This window comes from Platalea leucorodia, assembly GCF_965183815.1.
Source record: "Platalea leucorodia genome assembly, chromosome: 17".
NCBI lineage: Eukaryota > Metazoa > Chordata > Aves > Pelecaniformes > Threskiornithidae > Platalea > Platalea leucorodia.
Window position 1 is genome coordinate 3,243,620 of NC_138839.1, and position 17,118 is coordinate 3,260,737.

At 43.9% G+C, this 17,118-nt stretch overlaps 1 protein-coding gene across 2 annotated transcripts in view; it reads left to right on the forward strand.

The window, feature by feature from the left end:
* Positions 1-17,118, forward strand: part of DVL1 (dishevelled segment polarity protein 1) — a 102,537-nt gene that overhangs the window by 64,442 nt on the left and 20,977 nt on the right. For both annotated transcript variants that reach the window (XM_082328916.1, XM_082328917.1), the window contains exon 5: positions 13,939-14,077. In XM_082328916.1, the coding sequence (XP_082185042.1) occupies positions 13,939-14,077 (139 nt within the window). The remainder of the gene's footprint in view (positions 1-13,938; positions 14,078-17,118) is intronic.

The window sequence follows — 17,118 nt, forward strand, 5'->3', positions numbered from 1 at the left end:
TTCAGCCTGACAGCCCGTCCGTGAACTGCAGCAGGTTTCTTACGGAGGCCTTCAGTTTTGATTTGAAGAGTCTAGGTGGTGGTCAACTAACCCGATCTTCTGATGGCTGATAATTAAAAGTGTGGTATCACGGGCGGATTGTTCGCAAATGCCGGCCTGTGTGCTCTACTTCGTTGTAGCGGGATTACTCATCATAGAAACGCTGTTTCTGCTGAGTTGCTAATGGGCCATTACAGACATACATCAGAGGCCATTATAAATAGGAGGGCATACTGCAGCAGCAGATGTGGGACACGCCCGGTCATCTGACAAAGTTTTCACACCTCTTTCCATTGAAAATGCAGCAGGATTTTGCAGCAGAGAGGCTGTGATTTACTAGGCCAGGGAGTCACTCTGGTAACAACACAGGCTAGGGCATTTGCAAGCTCTTCCACCCATTTCCCTTGAATTACACTGCTATTTTAAGTGCAGAAGCAATGAATAGCCGGGGATGCTCCTGTGCTTGTATCTTCTCTGATTTCAAAACTGTACCCGCAAAGAGAATGTGATGGGCTGAGGAATGAAACTCCTTCGTTCATCGGTGCGCATCTGAAGGTGTGTGACGTTTCAGATACAAGCGCTAAGAAAATCATAAGGGAAACTGATCTGAAGAAGTGCATTTTTAATTTTCTTGGTGAAGTGTCTGCCAGAGATAGGGAGAAAAATGAGAAGGCATGTAGTTTGAAAAGAATTATCACCCTGCATCTTACTATACTTAAGAGAGAGGAGGAACTTTGTTACTGGTTTTAATCTGTCCTATGCCAAGTCTAGAAGCCTTTCTCTGGTAGCACTGTACAGCTGATGACAGCAGGGAACAGAAGTGACTCAGCTGGACACATTCTGCCTAGCAGTTTTCCTTTTCAATGGAGAATGGGAGGAAGGCTAGCCAGAGGGGCAGTTGTCAAGGCCTCCGTAATTTCCTTCCTTGCCTGCTGTAGATGTCCAAACACACAACGTCAGCAGAGCCTGCTCCCAGCCTCATCAGCCATGGAAAGCTCTTGGTTCTCTTGTTGGCCCTTTCATCGCTTAAGCACCCGATTAACTTTCAGGAAGTATGCTTAAATCCAAGTGATTTTGGTCAACCTCAATTATGTAGTTAAAGTATGTGCTCAAATTCTGTGTGGAACCGAATGCCTCATAGGTGCTAGGGGAAGGTGCTTTCTGGACCTGATTCACAGCTGTGTGAGGTCGGGGGAAAGCTTTACACTTCTGTCACTCCTCTGCTGGAGCTTTGGTTCTTTGTGCACCAGCTTGTTACCTGTAGCAAGAGCACTTGTTCATAGGGCCTCCAACTTTTCATCTTACTGTGTTCCTTTTCAGTAATTTTTAGTAGACCATTCTCAGCTAATCTGAACCGGAGCGGTGTGTCACGTTGTATATGCAAAGCACACACTAATTCTCCTCCACAGATGCTCAGTAGAGCTGGGGAGGCACTGAAGGATCAACAAGCAGAGATGGAACTTTTTCCAGGGAATTGCCTGAGTTTAATTAAATTTGCTGTATTATTCTCATGCTTCAAGCATGAGGTTTCACACCAAAGTGCAAGTGGAAAGAGGTTTTGCTCTGATACTGCTGTTGTATTCTTAGTGAGGTTAATAAAGTGAATAGCTGAGGAAGAGGAGCCCTGCCAGCTAAGTGTGAACAAAGTTACCTTCTGTCTCTGTGTGTGTGTATATATGTATTTTAAGGTATAATGATGATTATATTGTGGAGGCTACATATGCAGAGAAATTATTGGTTTGGTTTGGTTTTTTTGAGAGGCTTTGTATCCAAAGAGGCTTTTGTATGAATTGGGGAATACGTCTTTTTCCCGATCACCTTTCACACTAATTAGTAGCAAATCCGTCCCCGGCATTAGCTTCATATAAAATTAGTTGGAAAGAGTTGAGCCGTCAGAATGTCAGAGCTCCACTTTCTCTCTTAAAGCAACAAGCGTCCTTGTTGCTTTGGAAAGTTGACAAAGTCCTATGAAGTGGAAGTGGAGTGAGGATCTTAATTAGAAGTGTGGGAGGTCTGCCTGGCACATGTTGCTGGGGCCCCGCGCTGCCTAGAACAAAGCTCCCATGTCGGTGTCCTGAGGAGGAGTGGGAAAGGGGGCTGTGGAAGCTCTAATTAGGGAGGTAATTAAGGGACAAGTTTTCTTTGGCATTGGAGAATGTTTTATAGCTACTGCTCGGTTTCTGACAAGTCTGCAGATGTCAAGTGTTGACACTAGTGTTTCAACACCCAGTTTGCTGTGGGGTGAACTTAACTATTGTGCAGCCAGCTGAAAAATGCCGGATAATGACCTGTGCTTTGAGCAGCTCTTAATGCGGGCACACTTGTAGATCCCCAAATGTTTGGGAAGTGGAGCTGTTGCAGATTTCCAGTCACTGCTGCAGTATATGTATTCCTTACCGTAGTGTGCGCCAAGGAATCTGAACAAAAAGGGCTGGGACTACGAAACAATTGCAATGGGAACTTGAACAGTGGTAGCTGAAAATACAGTTCTGCTCAGCAGTTGTTGCTCTTTAAAGACTCTGCCATGTCGAAACAACTGTGAGGTGGTTGGTGAGCCCCTGAAGCTTTGAAGTGACCAGATGGGCATGCATGGGATACTGGCAGCAGGACTGTGTGCCTGTGGGAGCAGGACCTTCGTTACTGGTTGTAATCTGGCCCATGGCAATGTCTGGGAGCATTTCTCTGGTAGCGCTGCGGGACGATTAAGGGTTTAAGGGTTCCAGAGATCTTCAAAGGCAAGTCAAGGTATAGGGATATAGCACGCAGATGGGGACAAGCATGAAGCAGGAGTGGGGAGTGGAATCGCCGTCATTCTTCCCTACCTATGCAGCAGAGACGCTGAGCCCTGCATGCAACAGTGAGCTGCACAGGTGGGGTTGCAGGCCTTCGTTGAAAAAGTGGTAGCATCTTTCCTGTTAATAATGGGGAAAGACTTGCTGCTTTGGTGGGGATTGGAAGCTCTGTTGGTTTTTCTCTTAACTGGGAGCTTGGCTATGACTTCTTCCTGAGCCATTCTCGCCTTGGTTCTCGGCAGTGTCACGGAACCCTCTTCCCAGCTTCCTGAGCAGATGCTGCGCTACTCTTTCCCGCTTTCAAGGCTTATTTGATTGAGTGCTTTGATGTGCTTTTGTCCCTCAGGCAGGGCCTACTCTGCTGTTGATAAAAGTCAAGGAGGACATATTTTAGCCTCCTAGGCTATGCTTTATTTTAATCTCTGTGAGACATTGAAAGGCTTTTGTCAGACAGTCTCCATGAACTCTGTCATCCTCTAATGAAGAAACGGGAGCAGGGGGTCAACGGGGCAGAAAGCCCCTGGTTATTAGGGGACGGGCATTGAACCAGAGCAGAGGATGATTCTTGTTTAGACTAAGGACTTGGATACCTGGGAGTGTTTTAGGAATAAAACCCTTATAATCATGGTTTGTGAAAGTGCTCACTCAATTATAGTAATAGTTCCCGGCCCCCACCCCCCAAACAATGTTGGCTAAATTAGAAAAACTGAGAAAAGGGAATTTTAATTGGGTAGAGAGATTACAAAAGCTTTATGGATTTAAATGCACACCTTAATTACACAGGAAACCTATCCTGTGAATTCAAGGCTACCTGGTGCTGTTTGGGAGGTATAAAACATCGTTAAAATTGAAGCGTATTTGCATACTGGTAAAGCTGCTGTTACCTATTGGAGCAGTGGGTAGGAGCTTTTCTATAAAGAAGATCTGGTTCAAATGGGAAATGTGAAGTTGAACCCATTTTTTCTGTTTAAAATTTAACAGAGAGGATATAGCTGGAAAAAGGAAAGGGAAAAAATGTAAACAGGAGGCATTATTAGTGTAGTGAGTTCTTCTGACCTGGTATATAAACCAGGGGTGTTTTAGTTGGAATATCTAGAAATACGGAGGTTGATCTCAACTATCGGTGCCTCTTCAAATCCGCACAATGAGACTAAAAGCCCTTTTCTTTACCTCACATCTGTTCACCCATTCCAGTTCCAGCTGAATCCAGCTGTGCACTGGCTTTTAGGGAAACAATGAAGTGAACCTTTTCAAGTGCTCAAAGAACAGTTCCCTTCCCTTTTTGGTTTATACTGAATGACATGAGAAGAGACATAAATTGAAGTTTTAATTTAGGCAGGTAGGCCAACACATTGCTAATCAGAAACCTTTAAAAATATATTGTATCATAAATATATTTTATTATTATAATAATAGTCTATATTAGATAAAATAAGTCACGACAGAAAAGTTAAGAGTTAAAGAGGAAAAGGGAGATAAACTGCATTTGGATATGGGTTTTTCCTTTGTTGGGGTCTTCCCTGTGCGTCTCTGTCGTGGGACCGACTTCGGTTGCCTGGATGGGACCTGCAGAAAAGAACAAAAACTGACACCGCGGTTCAGAAGGCACAGCCGCGCGGTCCTTCTCCGTTTCCTCCTGCAACTCTGCGTTAGCGGTGTTTTGGCTGTTGCTTGGCTGTTTGAATGGGCTTAAAGGTGCCAACACGCTGGCGCTGATGCGGTGTTCGGATCTGAGGGCAGCGTCCAGGTGCAGCCGTGCTGCAGGCAGCAGAACCGCACGTCAGGTTGAGTCACGGCAGGCAGGCGAAGCGTGGACGTTACTGCCTCCGTTCATCCGTCTCAGCTTCTCCGTGCCTTTCACTTTCTTCGTACCCGATGCTTGTGAAGAATCCAAGGACCACGTAAAATACCGTATAAATCTGTGTCTTGTCTTCCAAGCGGTGTGTGATGCCTGCTGCTGTAATCTCATTTCCCTGGCTGTGCTTTATACGTGAGAAATTCGTCGTCCTTCCTCGTTAGAAGACGGGGATGGGAAGGGACAAAGTTTTTGTTTGCTTCTTCTTTCTGAATAACTTCTAACAAGACAACCCTAAAGCTTTGTGTTTCCTTTGCATACTGGAAACACGCTACTCCGCAACTCCAGATCCCGTGGCAGTAGGGCTGTCCTTATGATTTTGTTTATTAAGGACAGCCTTGCTGCCCCTGGAGTGATTCGTCCCAAGCGGCTCTAAGCGTAGGTGCGGTGCCCACCGCCGAAGGCATTCCTTCCAGAAGCAAATTGCTTCTGTGAGCGGTTTGCCCCGCCGGCGGCGGGACTCCGCGGCCGGTGCCGCTGAGGTAAGGCGGGGGCCCGCAGCCGCCATCCCCGCGGCCTCCTCCGGCCGCCGCGGCCTCCGTTTGCGCGGGCTGGCGGCGCCTGAGGCCGCTGGCAGGAGCCGCCTCCCGGGGAGCGGCCCGGCCCCGGGCGGGGGGGAACGAGGGGGTCCCGGAGCCGCCGCCGGGGTCCCGGCGAGGCGCTGCCCGTTGGCCCGGCCCGCGGCGGGGCGGCGGCGCCTCAGGTGCCGGCCGGGGGCGGGGGCTGGGCGGCGGGCGGGCGGGGAGCGGGGCCGGCAGGGTCGCCTGGCGGGAGGGGGCCGGCGGCGCTTGCTGCCCGGGCCGAGCCCGCCCGGCGGCGGGGGAAGGTGTGCTGGTGCGGGGAGGGATCGGAGGGGTCCCTGCGTGGCTGAAGGCGACCGTGGGCGGGGGGAGAGAAGATTCCTTCGACAGAGGGACGGTGAGCTTTTCCAGGAGCGAAGGTACGCTTTCGAAATGCTATTGCCTATGAAGCATTAAAAGTTCATGGAGACTTGTTAAAGAACACTGATGCGTTCATACCCAAGTAATCCGTAACAGGGGGCCAGCCTCCGAGTCGGATGAGGAAACCGACCGGGATGATGTTAGAGGACATTGACTTTTTGAAGGGCTCAGGTCAAAATCTTGAACAAATATGGTAAATCTGTTTTCAATTTAGCATTTGAGGTACTAATTTAGCATCTGCGGTAACACAGCATCTGTGGTAATACCGCACGAGAATGCTGAGGCCATTGTAATATTAAACCTCGCTGCTGTTAATGACACTAAAAGCAAACACTAATTTACACAAAGTATTGTCGTCTTGCGTTTGTCCTAGTTCCTTAGGCTTGCGAGGAACAACTGGCAAGAAGGGCTAATGAAAAACTCAGGGAAATGAGGAGTTGAAAAAGGTTTATGACACAGTTGTAATATTGCTTGGAAGGATCGTCTTTTTAAATGTCCTATCTTACTAAATTAATGCCATATTGTATTTGTTTTGTGTTTGTCCTGAAGACCCAGTCAAAGAACGCGAAACTGTTTCTGAAATGTTTGAATGGCTGAACCGTGCGAGCAGCTGAGCTATTGCAATCCTTATTAAATTGCACAGAAGCTGCAAATGTTCGCAGTTTCTGAAGTTTTTGTCCTTCAGTAAGAAGTTAATAATTGAACAAACACTGCTTCTGTGCTGCAATATTGAAGTACGCACTAGTAATGCCAGGGCACGGGGTTTGAGAGAGTACCTGAGGTACATCAAACAAAGTTCTGTCAGTTGTACGTCAAGCATAGATTTCACCAGAATGAACAGAAACCTCTGCTCGATACCAAGGCATGGGCCATCCCTGATTCTAAGTGAAGGCCTTAAAACGCAAGTCTCAGTGAACCTCGGCTCGACAGGAGCACAAACGCATATGAGACCCAACGTTTTGTTCTGTAGCGTGGCTGTAGCTTGCCACGTGCCGAACTTCGACTGATTTTGTGAAACTTGTCCACGTTACCATTTTTAATGATGATGCCCATATTTTAGGCCATGTGAACTTCTACAGTGTTGCTGCTTTAGGTGGTTTGTGTCCTGACAGAACAACCCGTCTGCCTTAGGCTTTCTCTGGAACAAGTGGAGTTGCTCCATCTTCGGCATTTACGTCAGGTTAAAGCTGAGAAATATTTTGCTCTTGGTAAAGACACTAGCAAAAGTATATGGAATTTAATGATTAGAAACACATATATATGTTTGGGTTTTTTTTATCCTTGGGTGAAAAATTCCTTCACCTCTATCTCCAAAAAAGAGAAATTTTATGAGAGACTGGAAAATCATGTATTTAGATCTGAGATACGGTTCTGTAATACATTAAAGTAAGAGATAATTTAAAAGAAGCCCCAAATCAGTATAATCTCTAGTAGCCTGGCTGTATTCTAAAAAGTAATTATGCAATTACAAAGGTCTGTTTATGTGTGGTTTACTGGGATAAAGCAAGCTATGTCATATTACAGGATCCCATTAAAAATGTGGCTATAAAAGGACTTGGGTTTTCAGATCTGATCCGTGAAAAAGAGTGACTTGTATCCTGCAGATGTGATTACAAAGTGTGTTGTGGAAGTGGCAGAGTGGCAAATGGCAGAGTCAATGCAAATGATTTTTGTTCTATTTCCCCAGTCCTTCAAGATACCCTGCTTACGAGATGCGCTGCCTCTTGGGCACAGGCTTCCTTGGGATTATATCATGGAGGAAGAGCATGCAAAAATACATATATTTTTCATAATCTTTGAGTCTTCAGGAATGGAATTTTCCAGTGTCCCAGCAGGAGCCCTGAACTGGCTCTTTTTTTGTCCCACATTGTGCGTGAAAAATAACTACTTGTGGGAAGCTCCGTGTACCTCTGGATGTGTTTGTTGGACTTGGACAGAGTGATAGTCACAGTGCACGCTGGGGATTTCCTTAAGTGGGCACAGCGTGGGCAGGGAAATGGTCACTCCCACGTTTTGGAAGTGTTTTGGTAGGAGCCAGCCACAGCAGGAGAGGCAACAGGAGCTCCGCTCACAGCAGCGTTCCCCTCTGAGACCCACTCCCAGTAGGAGATATTGTCACAAGTGGTGTCACCACCTGCTGAGGCCATTGGAACCAGTCAGATGCTATCCAGAAGCACAGCCCTGCATGTATCGCTGTAGGTATTAACGTTCATTTCAACTGAAGTTTCTAAGCAGTCAGTGCCCTTATTTTGTGCAGGGAAACTGAGGTACTCGGTATAAAAATGAGATAATGCACACTGAATCTAAAGGGTATGTGAAAGTTTGGGTGGTTATTATTGGGTTTGGGGATTTTATGTCCATAGTAATGTATTGCAGCGTTGATAAAATCCTCATCTGGATGCTCCCCAGTCTCTTGAATTTGGATCCTGCTATGTTGGACCCATTGCTCTTGAGTGTTCCTTGGGATCGATGGACAGAGTCAGCGCTGCAGCCTTTGATTTCTTGGGCACAGGCTCTGTTACCTTTGCACAGAAATGGAACCTGGCATCTCCGTTGCCTGAGGCCCTCACGACTGTTGTTGGTACTGTAGACTCTCGAGTGAATTTTACAGCACAGTTTGCAGCGTTCCAGCCACATGAGTCCTCAGAGTTAATAGTGCATCCCTTCAGGGACGGTCAGTCATTCAGACATACCTCATACACAGGCCATGGCATTGTATCGAACTGCAATTTCTTTATTCTTTAGTTAACACAGAAAATGTGCAGGCTGAGGGGAAGATACCTATGGATGCCACTTCCATGCCTTGGCTTCCTCTGTATTCCTGATTGTTCTCTTGATGCTGGAAAATCCTTAGTAAACACTAAGCATCACTTATCTTAAACTTTTTCTGTTACTTTAGTTGACAAGCAAGTGAGTGAAAGTTCAGTGTTTTCACTGCCAAATGCAGGTGACCCCTCAGTGTAACAGAGGTATCACAGAGGTACTGCTGCTTCACTGAAAGGTGGGGTGCTAAAGAAAACACTCCGATGGCGTGGTTTTGCACAGCAAAAGGCTGTGCAAAAAGGCTGTTTGTGGCAGCCTTCAGCTGGTTAAGAATTCTGTCTGGTCTTAAAGTTGTCCTGTGTGTGAAAATTCCCCCCTGAGAACTCAAGAGCATAGAGCATTGATGTGGGCTATTAATTCTTCATAATGGTTGTGAACTGATCAAGTTTATGTGTGGGATAAATTATTCACCTGATAATGAATGAGGAAGCTGTTTGAGACTCAGTATTAGACATGGGATTAGCAGTCCTGTTCCATCCGATAGGAACACAAGTCCTAGCTTCAAGTTCATAGTCTCTGAAACAACAGCAAACGTACACGGGGGAAATTTAAACTGTAGGATGTTCTGGGAAGCCAAAAGGTTTCAGCTCCTGTCAATAATTGTGTAGACTGCAAAATAATCACGGTGTGTTGTATGTGCCTGCTGTGCTGTAATCCTTCGTATATCTTAGGCCAAGCAGGAGAGGAAGAGCATTTCTTATAAAAAATGCTGATGAGAACAGTGCAGTAGAGTCAGAAAGCTTGTATTTGAGCCCAGTTAGAGCTGGGTGACAGCTGAATTGCTTTATTCTTTAGTGCCGTAAATATAAAGTTAAATTTTGAAGGAGGCTTGCTTAGAGACATCATGAGAGCGGTCTTTTAGGATGCTAGCAGGAAGCAAATTCAGATTTGGTGTTGGGAAGTTTCTTACTAGCAGTGAAACAACAGGCAACTGCTGATCGTGGTGTCCAGTGGTCAGAGACATGAAAAACAAATCAGCTGAGTTACAGAGTTTGATCTATTGAAAGTGTGAGGCAAATGACTCTGAATTGCAAATTCAATAAAATAGCAATCTGCTCATAATGTTTTTAAGGACAAAATTTTTCTGAATAAGTAATGCACAATGGATGAGATGTGACGCTGAAACATGTCCTGGCTTCATAGCAATCCTCATTGCCAGCTGTGCACGGTCTGGTTGAGAGCTTGGAGACGGCAATCTGCAGCTATCTACCTTTAATGCTCCCCAGTTGATGACATCCAGAATTCCCAGCAGAGAAGTGAATGCAGGATGGAGTTTGAGAGTGGAAAAGGTCCACAAGAGTGAAAGCTTTTAGACCACCCACTTGGAATGAAATGAAGACTCTGCACGGTCTAATAACCATGACCCGCGATGGGAGAGACAGGACTGGTGATTTCTAGTGGGCACTTGAGACAACCCACCTATTGATGACCAGAGGCGCCCTCCCTCCTTCCCCAGCTGCATAAACAGACTAGTTTTGCAGAGAAAGATTACAAAATCATGCTGGCAACTTTCTTTCTGGGCTGTATCCTTAATAATAATCAAAGCCAAATGTAAATAAAGTATCTCTGATGAGAGAAACATGCTGCCCAAATTTGCTTCCTATTTATACCAGTTAAATGTGGATAAAATCCAGGTCATTGTTTTCTGTAGTCTGCCACCCACCCCATCAGAGCTGGGAAAGCTGCTGCTGACAGGGGCTTGTTTTTCATATCAGGGCTCTGTTCAATGTCAGCTTCTCCAAATGAAATCAACATTATCACCCAGCATTGATGTGATTACTTTTATAAGTTGCAAGTGATGAATAGCAGGGGAACGCAGGAGAAACAAGCACGGTAATAAAAAAGAAGGGATTTTTCGAGTGGAGAAACGTAAGTCAGTTTTCTCCATGGCTGATGTTTTGACTTCCATCTGTTCTAGCTTATATACTGCTCCTCTATGAAAAATAGAAATTTAAAACTCAGAAGGGGCAAAGATGATAGATTTGTTGTCAGTTGTGTGCCAGCCAGTACATTTCTAGGGTTTGCTGTCACTTCCTATCGAAGTCGGAAGGGAAACGTCAGTGGGAGCAAGACTTGAGTAATCAGCAGCCAACTCAAAGTTCCTTGGGACGGTGTTGGATTTGCATTTGGTGAGAGTCTCTGTCCCTCATGACTCAGAATCACGAACACCTTACCACAAGCCACTGTACGTATGTCACCACCTTTTCCTGGGTGTCATTCCCTCTTCAGGAAAACTGTGCGGAGCTTGTAAGGGTGATAGTGTTGCATGCGTTCTGGTAGTCCAGCATACTGATTTGTTGGTGGTGATATTCTTGCAAGCCAAGAATTGCTCCTGAAGTTAGGCTTAAAGGTGAAATGTGTTTAGAAGGGAGAGAAGGAGGTCAGAGTATGGAATGCTTTACTTCCCTGAAAGTGATCTGGCCGCTAGGTAGCGGTGCCAATGTCAATTATTAGCTGTTCCAGTACTGGTTCCAATGAATGCATATTTGGGTTATGCAATCTGTTGGAATAAGAGGCTTTAATTCGCTCCACAGTTCCTGATGTTTCACTGTGTAGAAGCAAAGGATAAATGGACAAGGTGGCTGGGCTTGGTTTTATACTTAAGCTGAGGCTGAAGAGATTGAGTTGCATTGGTCCGCTGCTGGATTACCATCCAGGTTTCCAGATCCAGTGAAATATTTTGAACTCTAGGCTCCGCTATATAAAGAATTAAAAAATGAATTTGTAACACAAGAAAAGGAGGCATTTTAATTGTTCATGTCTGTGACGTTCTCCTTCGTCTTAAAAGAGAGAACTCTGACTGTCTAAAGCCTATTAATTTGCTGAAAAGTGGTGTTTCTCAGCCTTAGAATCTGGATGTCTTTTCCCTTCTCCTTTTTTTCCCTGTTTTTCGTATGGATGAAAGCATCTTTGAAAGAATTTCTTTTTTTAAAGCCTGGATGAGTAGCTGGGGTGAACATTCAGGGACTCTGTAGAATGGATTACTTGACCTTGGCTCTCAGTGGTCCAAGTTGCCTGTTCCCGATGAGCAGCAGCAATGCAATATAGTCTTGACCTCCTCACTAGCGATGCCACAAGCAGCTGTATTGGTTTCTGTGCTGTCTGGATGAGATACTCCCTCTAAGCTGTTAGTGCCAGCTTAGAAGGAGTAAAATTTGGCCAGCCTCTGTGTTTCTTTTTATGTGTATACATCTGGCATATGCAGGCATAATTGGTTGCTCTTTAGATGTTAGTTTAAAGGCAGAGCTAGGAGACTATTCGAGTGCGGACGTGGGATTCCTGAAGGTACTTTATTTTCAGCTAGTCATCTGTGGTACCAAAAGAAGCACATTAATAGTGAGTTTCCAGTTTAGATTAGATTGTAGAGTTTGAGGAAACCGATGAACACTCATTTATTCAGACAGAACTGAAACTTCAGGCTTTTAAATGCTTTCTTCCCACTGTGTCTATGAAGAGTTGTGATTCTGAAGTCTCGAGTTGCTGTTGACAAGCTGATTAATTGGTTTTCATTGAGATCTAGTGTTACCACCCGGTACTGGGAGCACATTGTGGTAGTTGTGATGACCAAATTACGGGAGGAGAGGCTTTCTGCGCTGTAGAATGTGCAGTCCAAAAAGTTCTGGCAAATGCTGTTGCGTCCCCATGTTACACGTGGGGAAGCGAGGCATGGGAACGCGAGGAATAAGGAGCTCTGGAGGCAGAGCCTGAAATTGGAACCTGGTAAGCTTCAGTTTGTTTAACACCGCACGGCCTTTGACTTTGAGGCAGTTCCTAGAGGACAGCAGCCGGTCCCTGACTCATCATTACTAATATGTGCTAGTTTCAGAAGAGGATTCAAGGCTTGAATAAATGGTATCATCTCAGCAGATGGCAAAATGAAAAACAAGTATCAGTTCTGAAAAGGTTGATGAAGGGATGCTGCTGTTCAGCTTCTCTTCAGACCAAAGCTCAGTGCTGTTGCGGGAGGGATGGAGCTTTGGTTTTGCTCTGTGACTTGAAGGAAGATTTGGTCTTCTTGGGTAGCTGGCTTAAGTGTTTTCACAGCCACTTTGTCTGCCTGTGGATGTGTCTAGAAGCTGGGTGATCAGCCAGGATAAGGAAGTGACATAGCAGGAGAATTTGTTGCAGCATTACGCTTCAATTATTTCACTTTGCAGAAATGAATGGTTTAGATATATGTATAAAAAATGGAGATGAAATCTTATATATGTCTATTACCTTTTATTGAATCTCTTAAAACCCTTTATGGACATAAATAATTAGGCCCACATTCCTCAGGCAGGAAGAAAACTGATCAGTTTTTGTATTTCACTGCTGAGCAATTTGAAACAGAGGAGTGAAGGCTTGCCACGGTGGACTTCACAGCCAGGTATTTAGGGTGGCTCTTGGTTTTTCAAACCACGTTACTGTAATAGAAAGAACTGTCGATTGACTTTCAATGTGTACAGTTGCACATCATCATGTGTAATTCCTACTGCAGACATTCCTCCTTTATGAAAGTTTTCTGTTCCATAATTGAAGAGCAGATCCCCTGGACCTGGGAGGGAGTTGTGAGTTTGGAGAGTGTGTTTTAAAATATCGGTCTGTGTTTGAAGCCTGTTATGTTTATTTCTTGACCAGGTGCCTTATCAAGCTGAGCCTTTCTTGTTTCAGGGAAAGGAGCATTCTTGGGAAAACAGAGCACTTACAGATTACGGGTCTTCTAATGAGAGGTCCCTGAAAGGAAGCAGGCAGAAGAGTTTCCTTTGCAGAGGGAAGTCCATAAAATATCTCTAGGAAAAGATGAATTACAACTGCCTTCAAGTAAATGGCATTCTTACTGAGGGGATTATCTACAGGAATGTTTGTGTGTCTGACAACATTCGCACAGCCAGGGATTAGTAAGAAATTGTTCTGAAGCATCTTATGCGTGTGGAATGGTCAAGACAATGTGACTTTGATACAGCTGTACTGCCCAGACAGGATGGTGTAGGTATGGGGGTAGGATCACGTAGCACAGATCAAGGGAAGGGTGGGTTTATGGGTGAGATATCAATAGAACTCATCAAGGAACGTTGTTTAATGTTTTTGTGTGCTGCTAGGCCTATCCGTACCAAATTTAAATTGTGTTGTCTGCTGCTTTTTCGAGATATGTACCTTCCTATTGACATCAACTTCTCATGGCCATTCTAGCTGATGTTCTAATACCATTATAGTACTTGCTCATGCCTGCTACTTCTGCCTCGATCCATTTATGGCTTGCCCATGAACTGAGCCATAGACATGAAAAAGTTAGGAAAAAGGTAGGTAGGCAGGTCGGCCAGCCAGGGCGGTAGGTGTTCCAGCTGTTGAATGAAATCAGGTTCTGCAAAGAGCTTGGTTTCAGCATAAGGATCCTCCTGCAGCGTTGTCTGCAGCTGTCAGTGTGAATGTGGTGCTACTCACAGTGGCACTTCTTCCTTGCTCTTCCTCTTTGCCTAGTAATACTCTGTATATTTTGTTTTTACAGTCCCTCGGATCAATGGCCATCCGAAACTGGACAGACACCGTGAGCACCCTCCTGGTTATGACAGCTCTTCTACCATGATGAGTAGTGAGCTGGAATCCAGCAGCTTCATTGACTCTGATGATGATGACAACACAAGCAGGTAGGGCACTGGCATAGCGCCTGAGCTGTTAAATACTGTTTGCAGCTGTTTCCCAGCCACTTGACTGTATTTCTGGGCTTTCCTGAAACATGCTGACTGGCAAGATGAGAAGGTTTATATCTTCTCTTCCCCCCCCCCCCCCCCCCTTTTTTTTTTTAATTGTCCGTCCTTCTATTTTTTTCTGCTACCTATGATTTGAGCGCTCAGAATTCTTCAGTAACATCATGTTGTATATAATCACTGCTCTGAGAAACAAGCTAAGCTATTGGGGTTGCTCTCCAAGCTGCCTGTAGCCACTATTCCAATTAAGAGAAAAATTCTGTTGTTCTTCTTTCCTTTTAATAGCAAGTATGATCAAAGCAATGTGCAACTGTCTGCCTGTTTATAAGGTAATGGTGTGAATATTGTAACAAAATAGCTTGAGCATAGATTCCTAATAAGTATGTGTTTCACTAAGCTGAATTGTAAAGGAATTCCTATGTAATTGCATAGTCTGAGACCTATGAGCAGTACAGGAATTCATCAAAGTTAATGGTATTGCAAAGGCAGGCTGTGATGCCATATATTTATGACTTCTTAATTATTTTTTTCTTTTTGTGCAGACAGAATGTGAATTATTCCTTGCTTTTTGCAAAAAAGCTTTCCATTTCAAGACATGCTTGTTAATCTCTAGAGATATTTTCGTTGTTCCATAAAAGGTTTATAAACCAATACATTTCTCGGATTCAAAATACCTATTTTTAAAAATGTAAAATCAATCAAAACTAATATCCTTCTCTTTCCTGGCTGCAGTGGCGGCATTCTCTGAATGCTGTCTCTAGAGCTGTTGTTCATCCAAATGAGCTATGAAAACCCATTACAGGTTTCTATTAATTGTCAGAGAACAACAAGATTACAGATCTCTGGTGGTTCATAGAGATCTGTCGCTAAAACAAATAAGGTGCAATGTGATATTTTTAAATTCTAGGTAGAATGGAAACAGCAAAGAACAACTAGTCCTGGAGATACTTTAATATTTGCTATGTTTACAAACAGTTTATTAGCTTATTAAACTCAGTGGATGTACTTGGTCTTGCAGTTAGTCATAGCTTAAAAACCTGTTGAAGAACAGCAGTTTCTTCAAATTCTGTTTAAAGGCTGGGTGTTTCCAAAGGGTTGAAAGGGTAACTAAATGAACATGTAAGATTTGGTCCTGCATTAGTTTCAAGAACTTATTTTGCAGTTACAGTGAAGTTGCCAACACCCGAAGATACAGAAAATTAGCCTTCTGGATGCTTTGTACTTCACCTGGATATTCATGTGCATGAAGGGTTGGCAAGATCCGTAGTTAACCTGAACATACTCTAAGCCTTCCTGGAGCCTTCAGGGCTTCTAACCCTCCTTCCCTCCCTAAAAAATGAAGCCCACAAAAACAACAACAACCCCGCAGCTGATTTTGTTTCTTGTAAATAAATTAATCATTTCCATGGCAGCCAGATATGCAGTAGGGCAGGATTAGCACAGTCAGGGTGGCCACTGAAGCACATTATACTGAACCCAGCTAAATCTTTCTATATTAATAAAGTAAAGCTTCCTGCGTCTGACCTGAGAAGAAAGAGACTCTTCGAAGCTGCTGTGCAGGCCTTTTCCTTTCTAGGCTAGGGCAGAAGCTTTTGGCACGCAGAATAGCTGCCAGGCCAGCTAGTCAGGAAGAACAACTAAATGGAATGCTCCAAGGTATGCTGTTGTGTTACGGTGATGATGTTCTCAAGCAGATGAGACATTGTGCTGGCAGGGAGAAGTTTTCTTTAGAGGCAAATACAGCCAACTAGAAAATCGAGCATGCTCCAGATCTGCTGGAGACAGCGGCCTGGGGAAAAAGAGGTTGAAGGGGGTAAGTTTGTTTAATAATGGCTGATGAACTCTGCTGTCAGAACCTACGTTGTAAAGGAGACTGTACGTGGAGGAGGTCACTGAGAGAAGGAGTCAGATGAAAAGGATGTTACTGTCTTGGAAGTGAAGAGGTTGTAAGGCTGAGGATGCTTTTCTAACAGTGTGTGTTTGACATTGGGTTATTTTATTTTTAACTTGGAGCAGTGCAGCGGAGGTGGTTAGTTTCCAATCCAAGGAAGTTCTGTTGCATTTAGTTAGAGAGAAAGAATTTTTTTTTGTTCCAGTGAATTAATTTATTCACAAATACTACAGGAGCGTACAGAACCCTTCAAGTAGTGTGAGTGCAATAATTTATTTCCTTTGTTTTCAAAGTATGATATAATGGAATGTTAGTGTTATTTGCAGGTAGTAGGTGGTATTTTGAGTACAGATCGATGTAGGGAGCTCGTGGTAAACTTTACCGTAAGAGTCTTATTTCTGTCTTCTGTTAAGCAAAGAAAGGTCTAGTAGATATGGCATCTGTAGCTGTAGGATTATTGTCAGCAACTTGCAATTAGTCTTCTCAGTTCAATGCAACTAAAATAATTCACTGCAAAAAAATTGGTTACGTTTATTTCTCATTTAAGAAATTAACATTAGTTCTTTTTAGACTATATGGATAAGCTTTCTTTAACAAATTGTTACCCTTTTTTCCTTCCTTTAGGGAATGTAGATTGGGCAAATTATTATTATTCTTTTTAAAAATATCTTCTATGGGATTTATTAGACTTTCTGCTAGAAGCGCAGTCAGGGTTTTGGCCGGTAGCTAGTGCAGGAAATTGGTAGTTATGACTCCAGATGTGTTTTTCATCTTTGCGCTTTATTTTTTCCAAAAGCTCAAATCTTGTTTTGCTCATCAAATTGTAATAATAACTTATTTCTGGGGATACTTCAGAGATCAAAATATTACTCCTCATTAGAATACGTTTGAGCTGCTATTTAGCATCCAGATAATCCTAGAATATGAGATATGCAGTGTTTATGAATGATTCAGCGAGGATACATTAAGGCTATGGATTTAAAAGAAATTACAGGAAGAGATGATGAAGTGTACTGTAGCTACATGAAAATAGATATAGGCTTGACTCCTTTTTCAGAAATTGCAGAGGCTGTGAAACCTGCTGTTTACA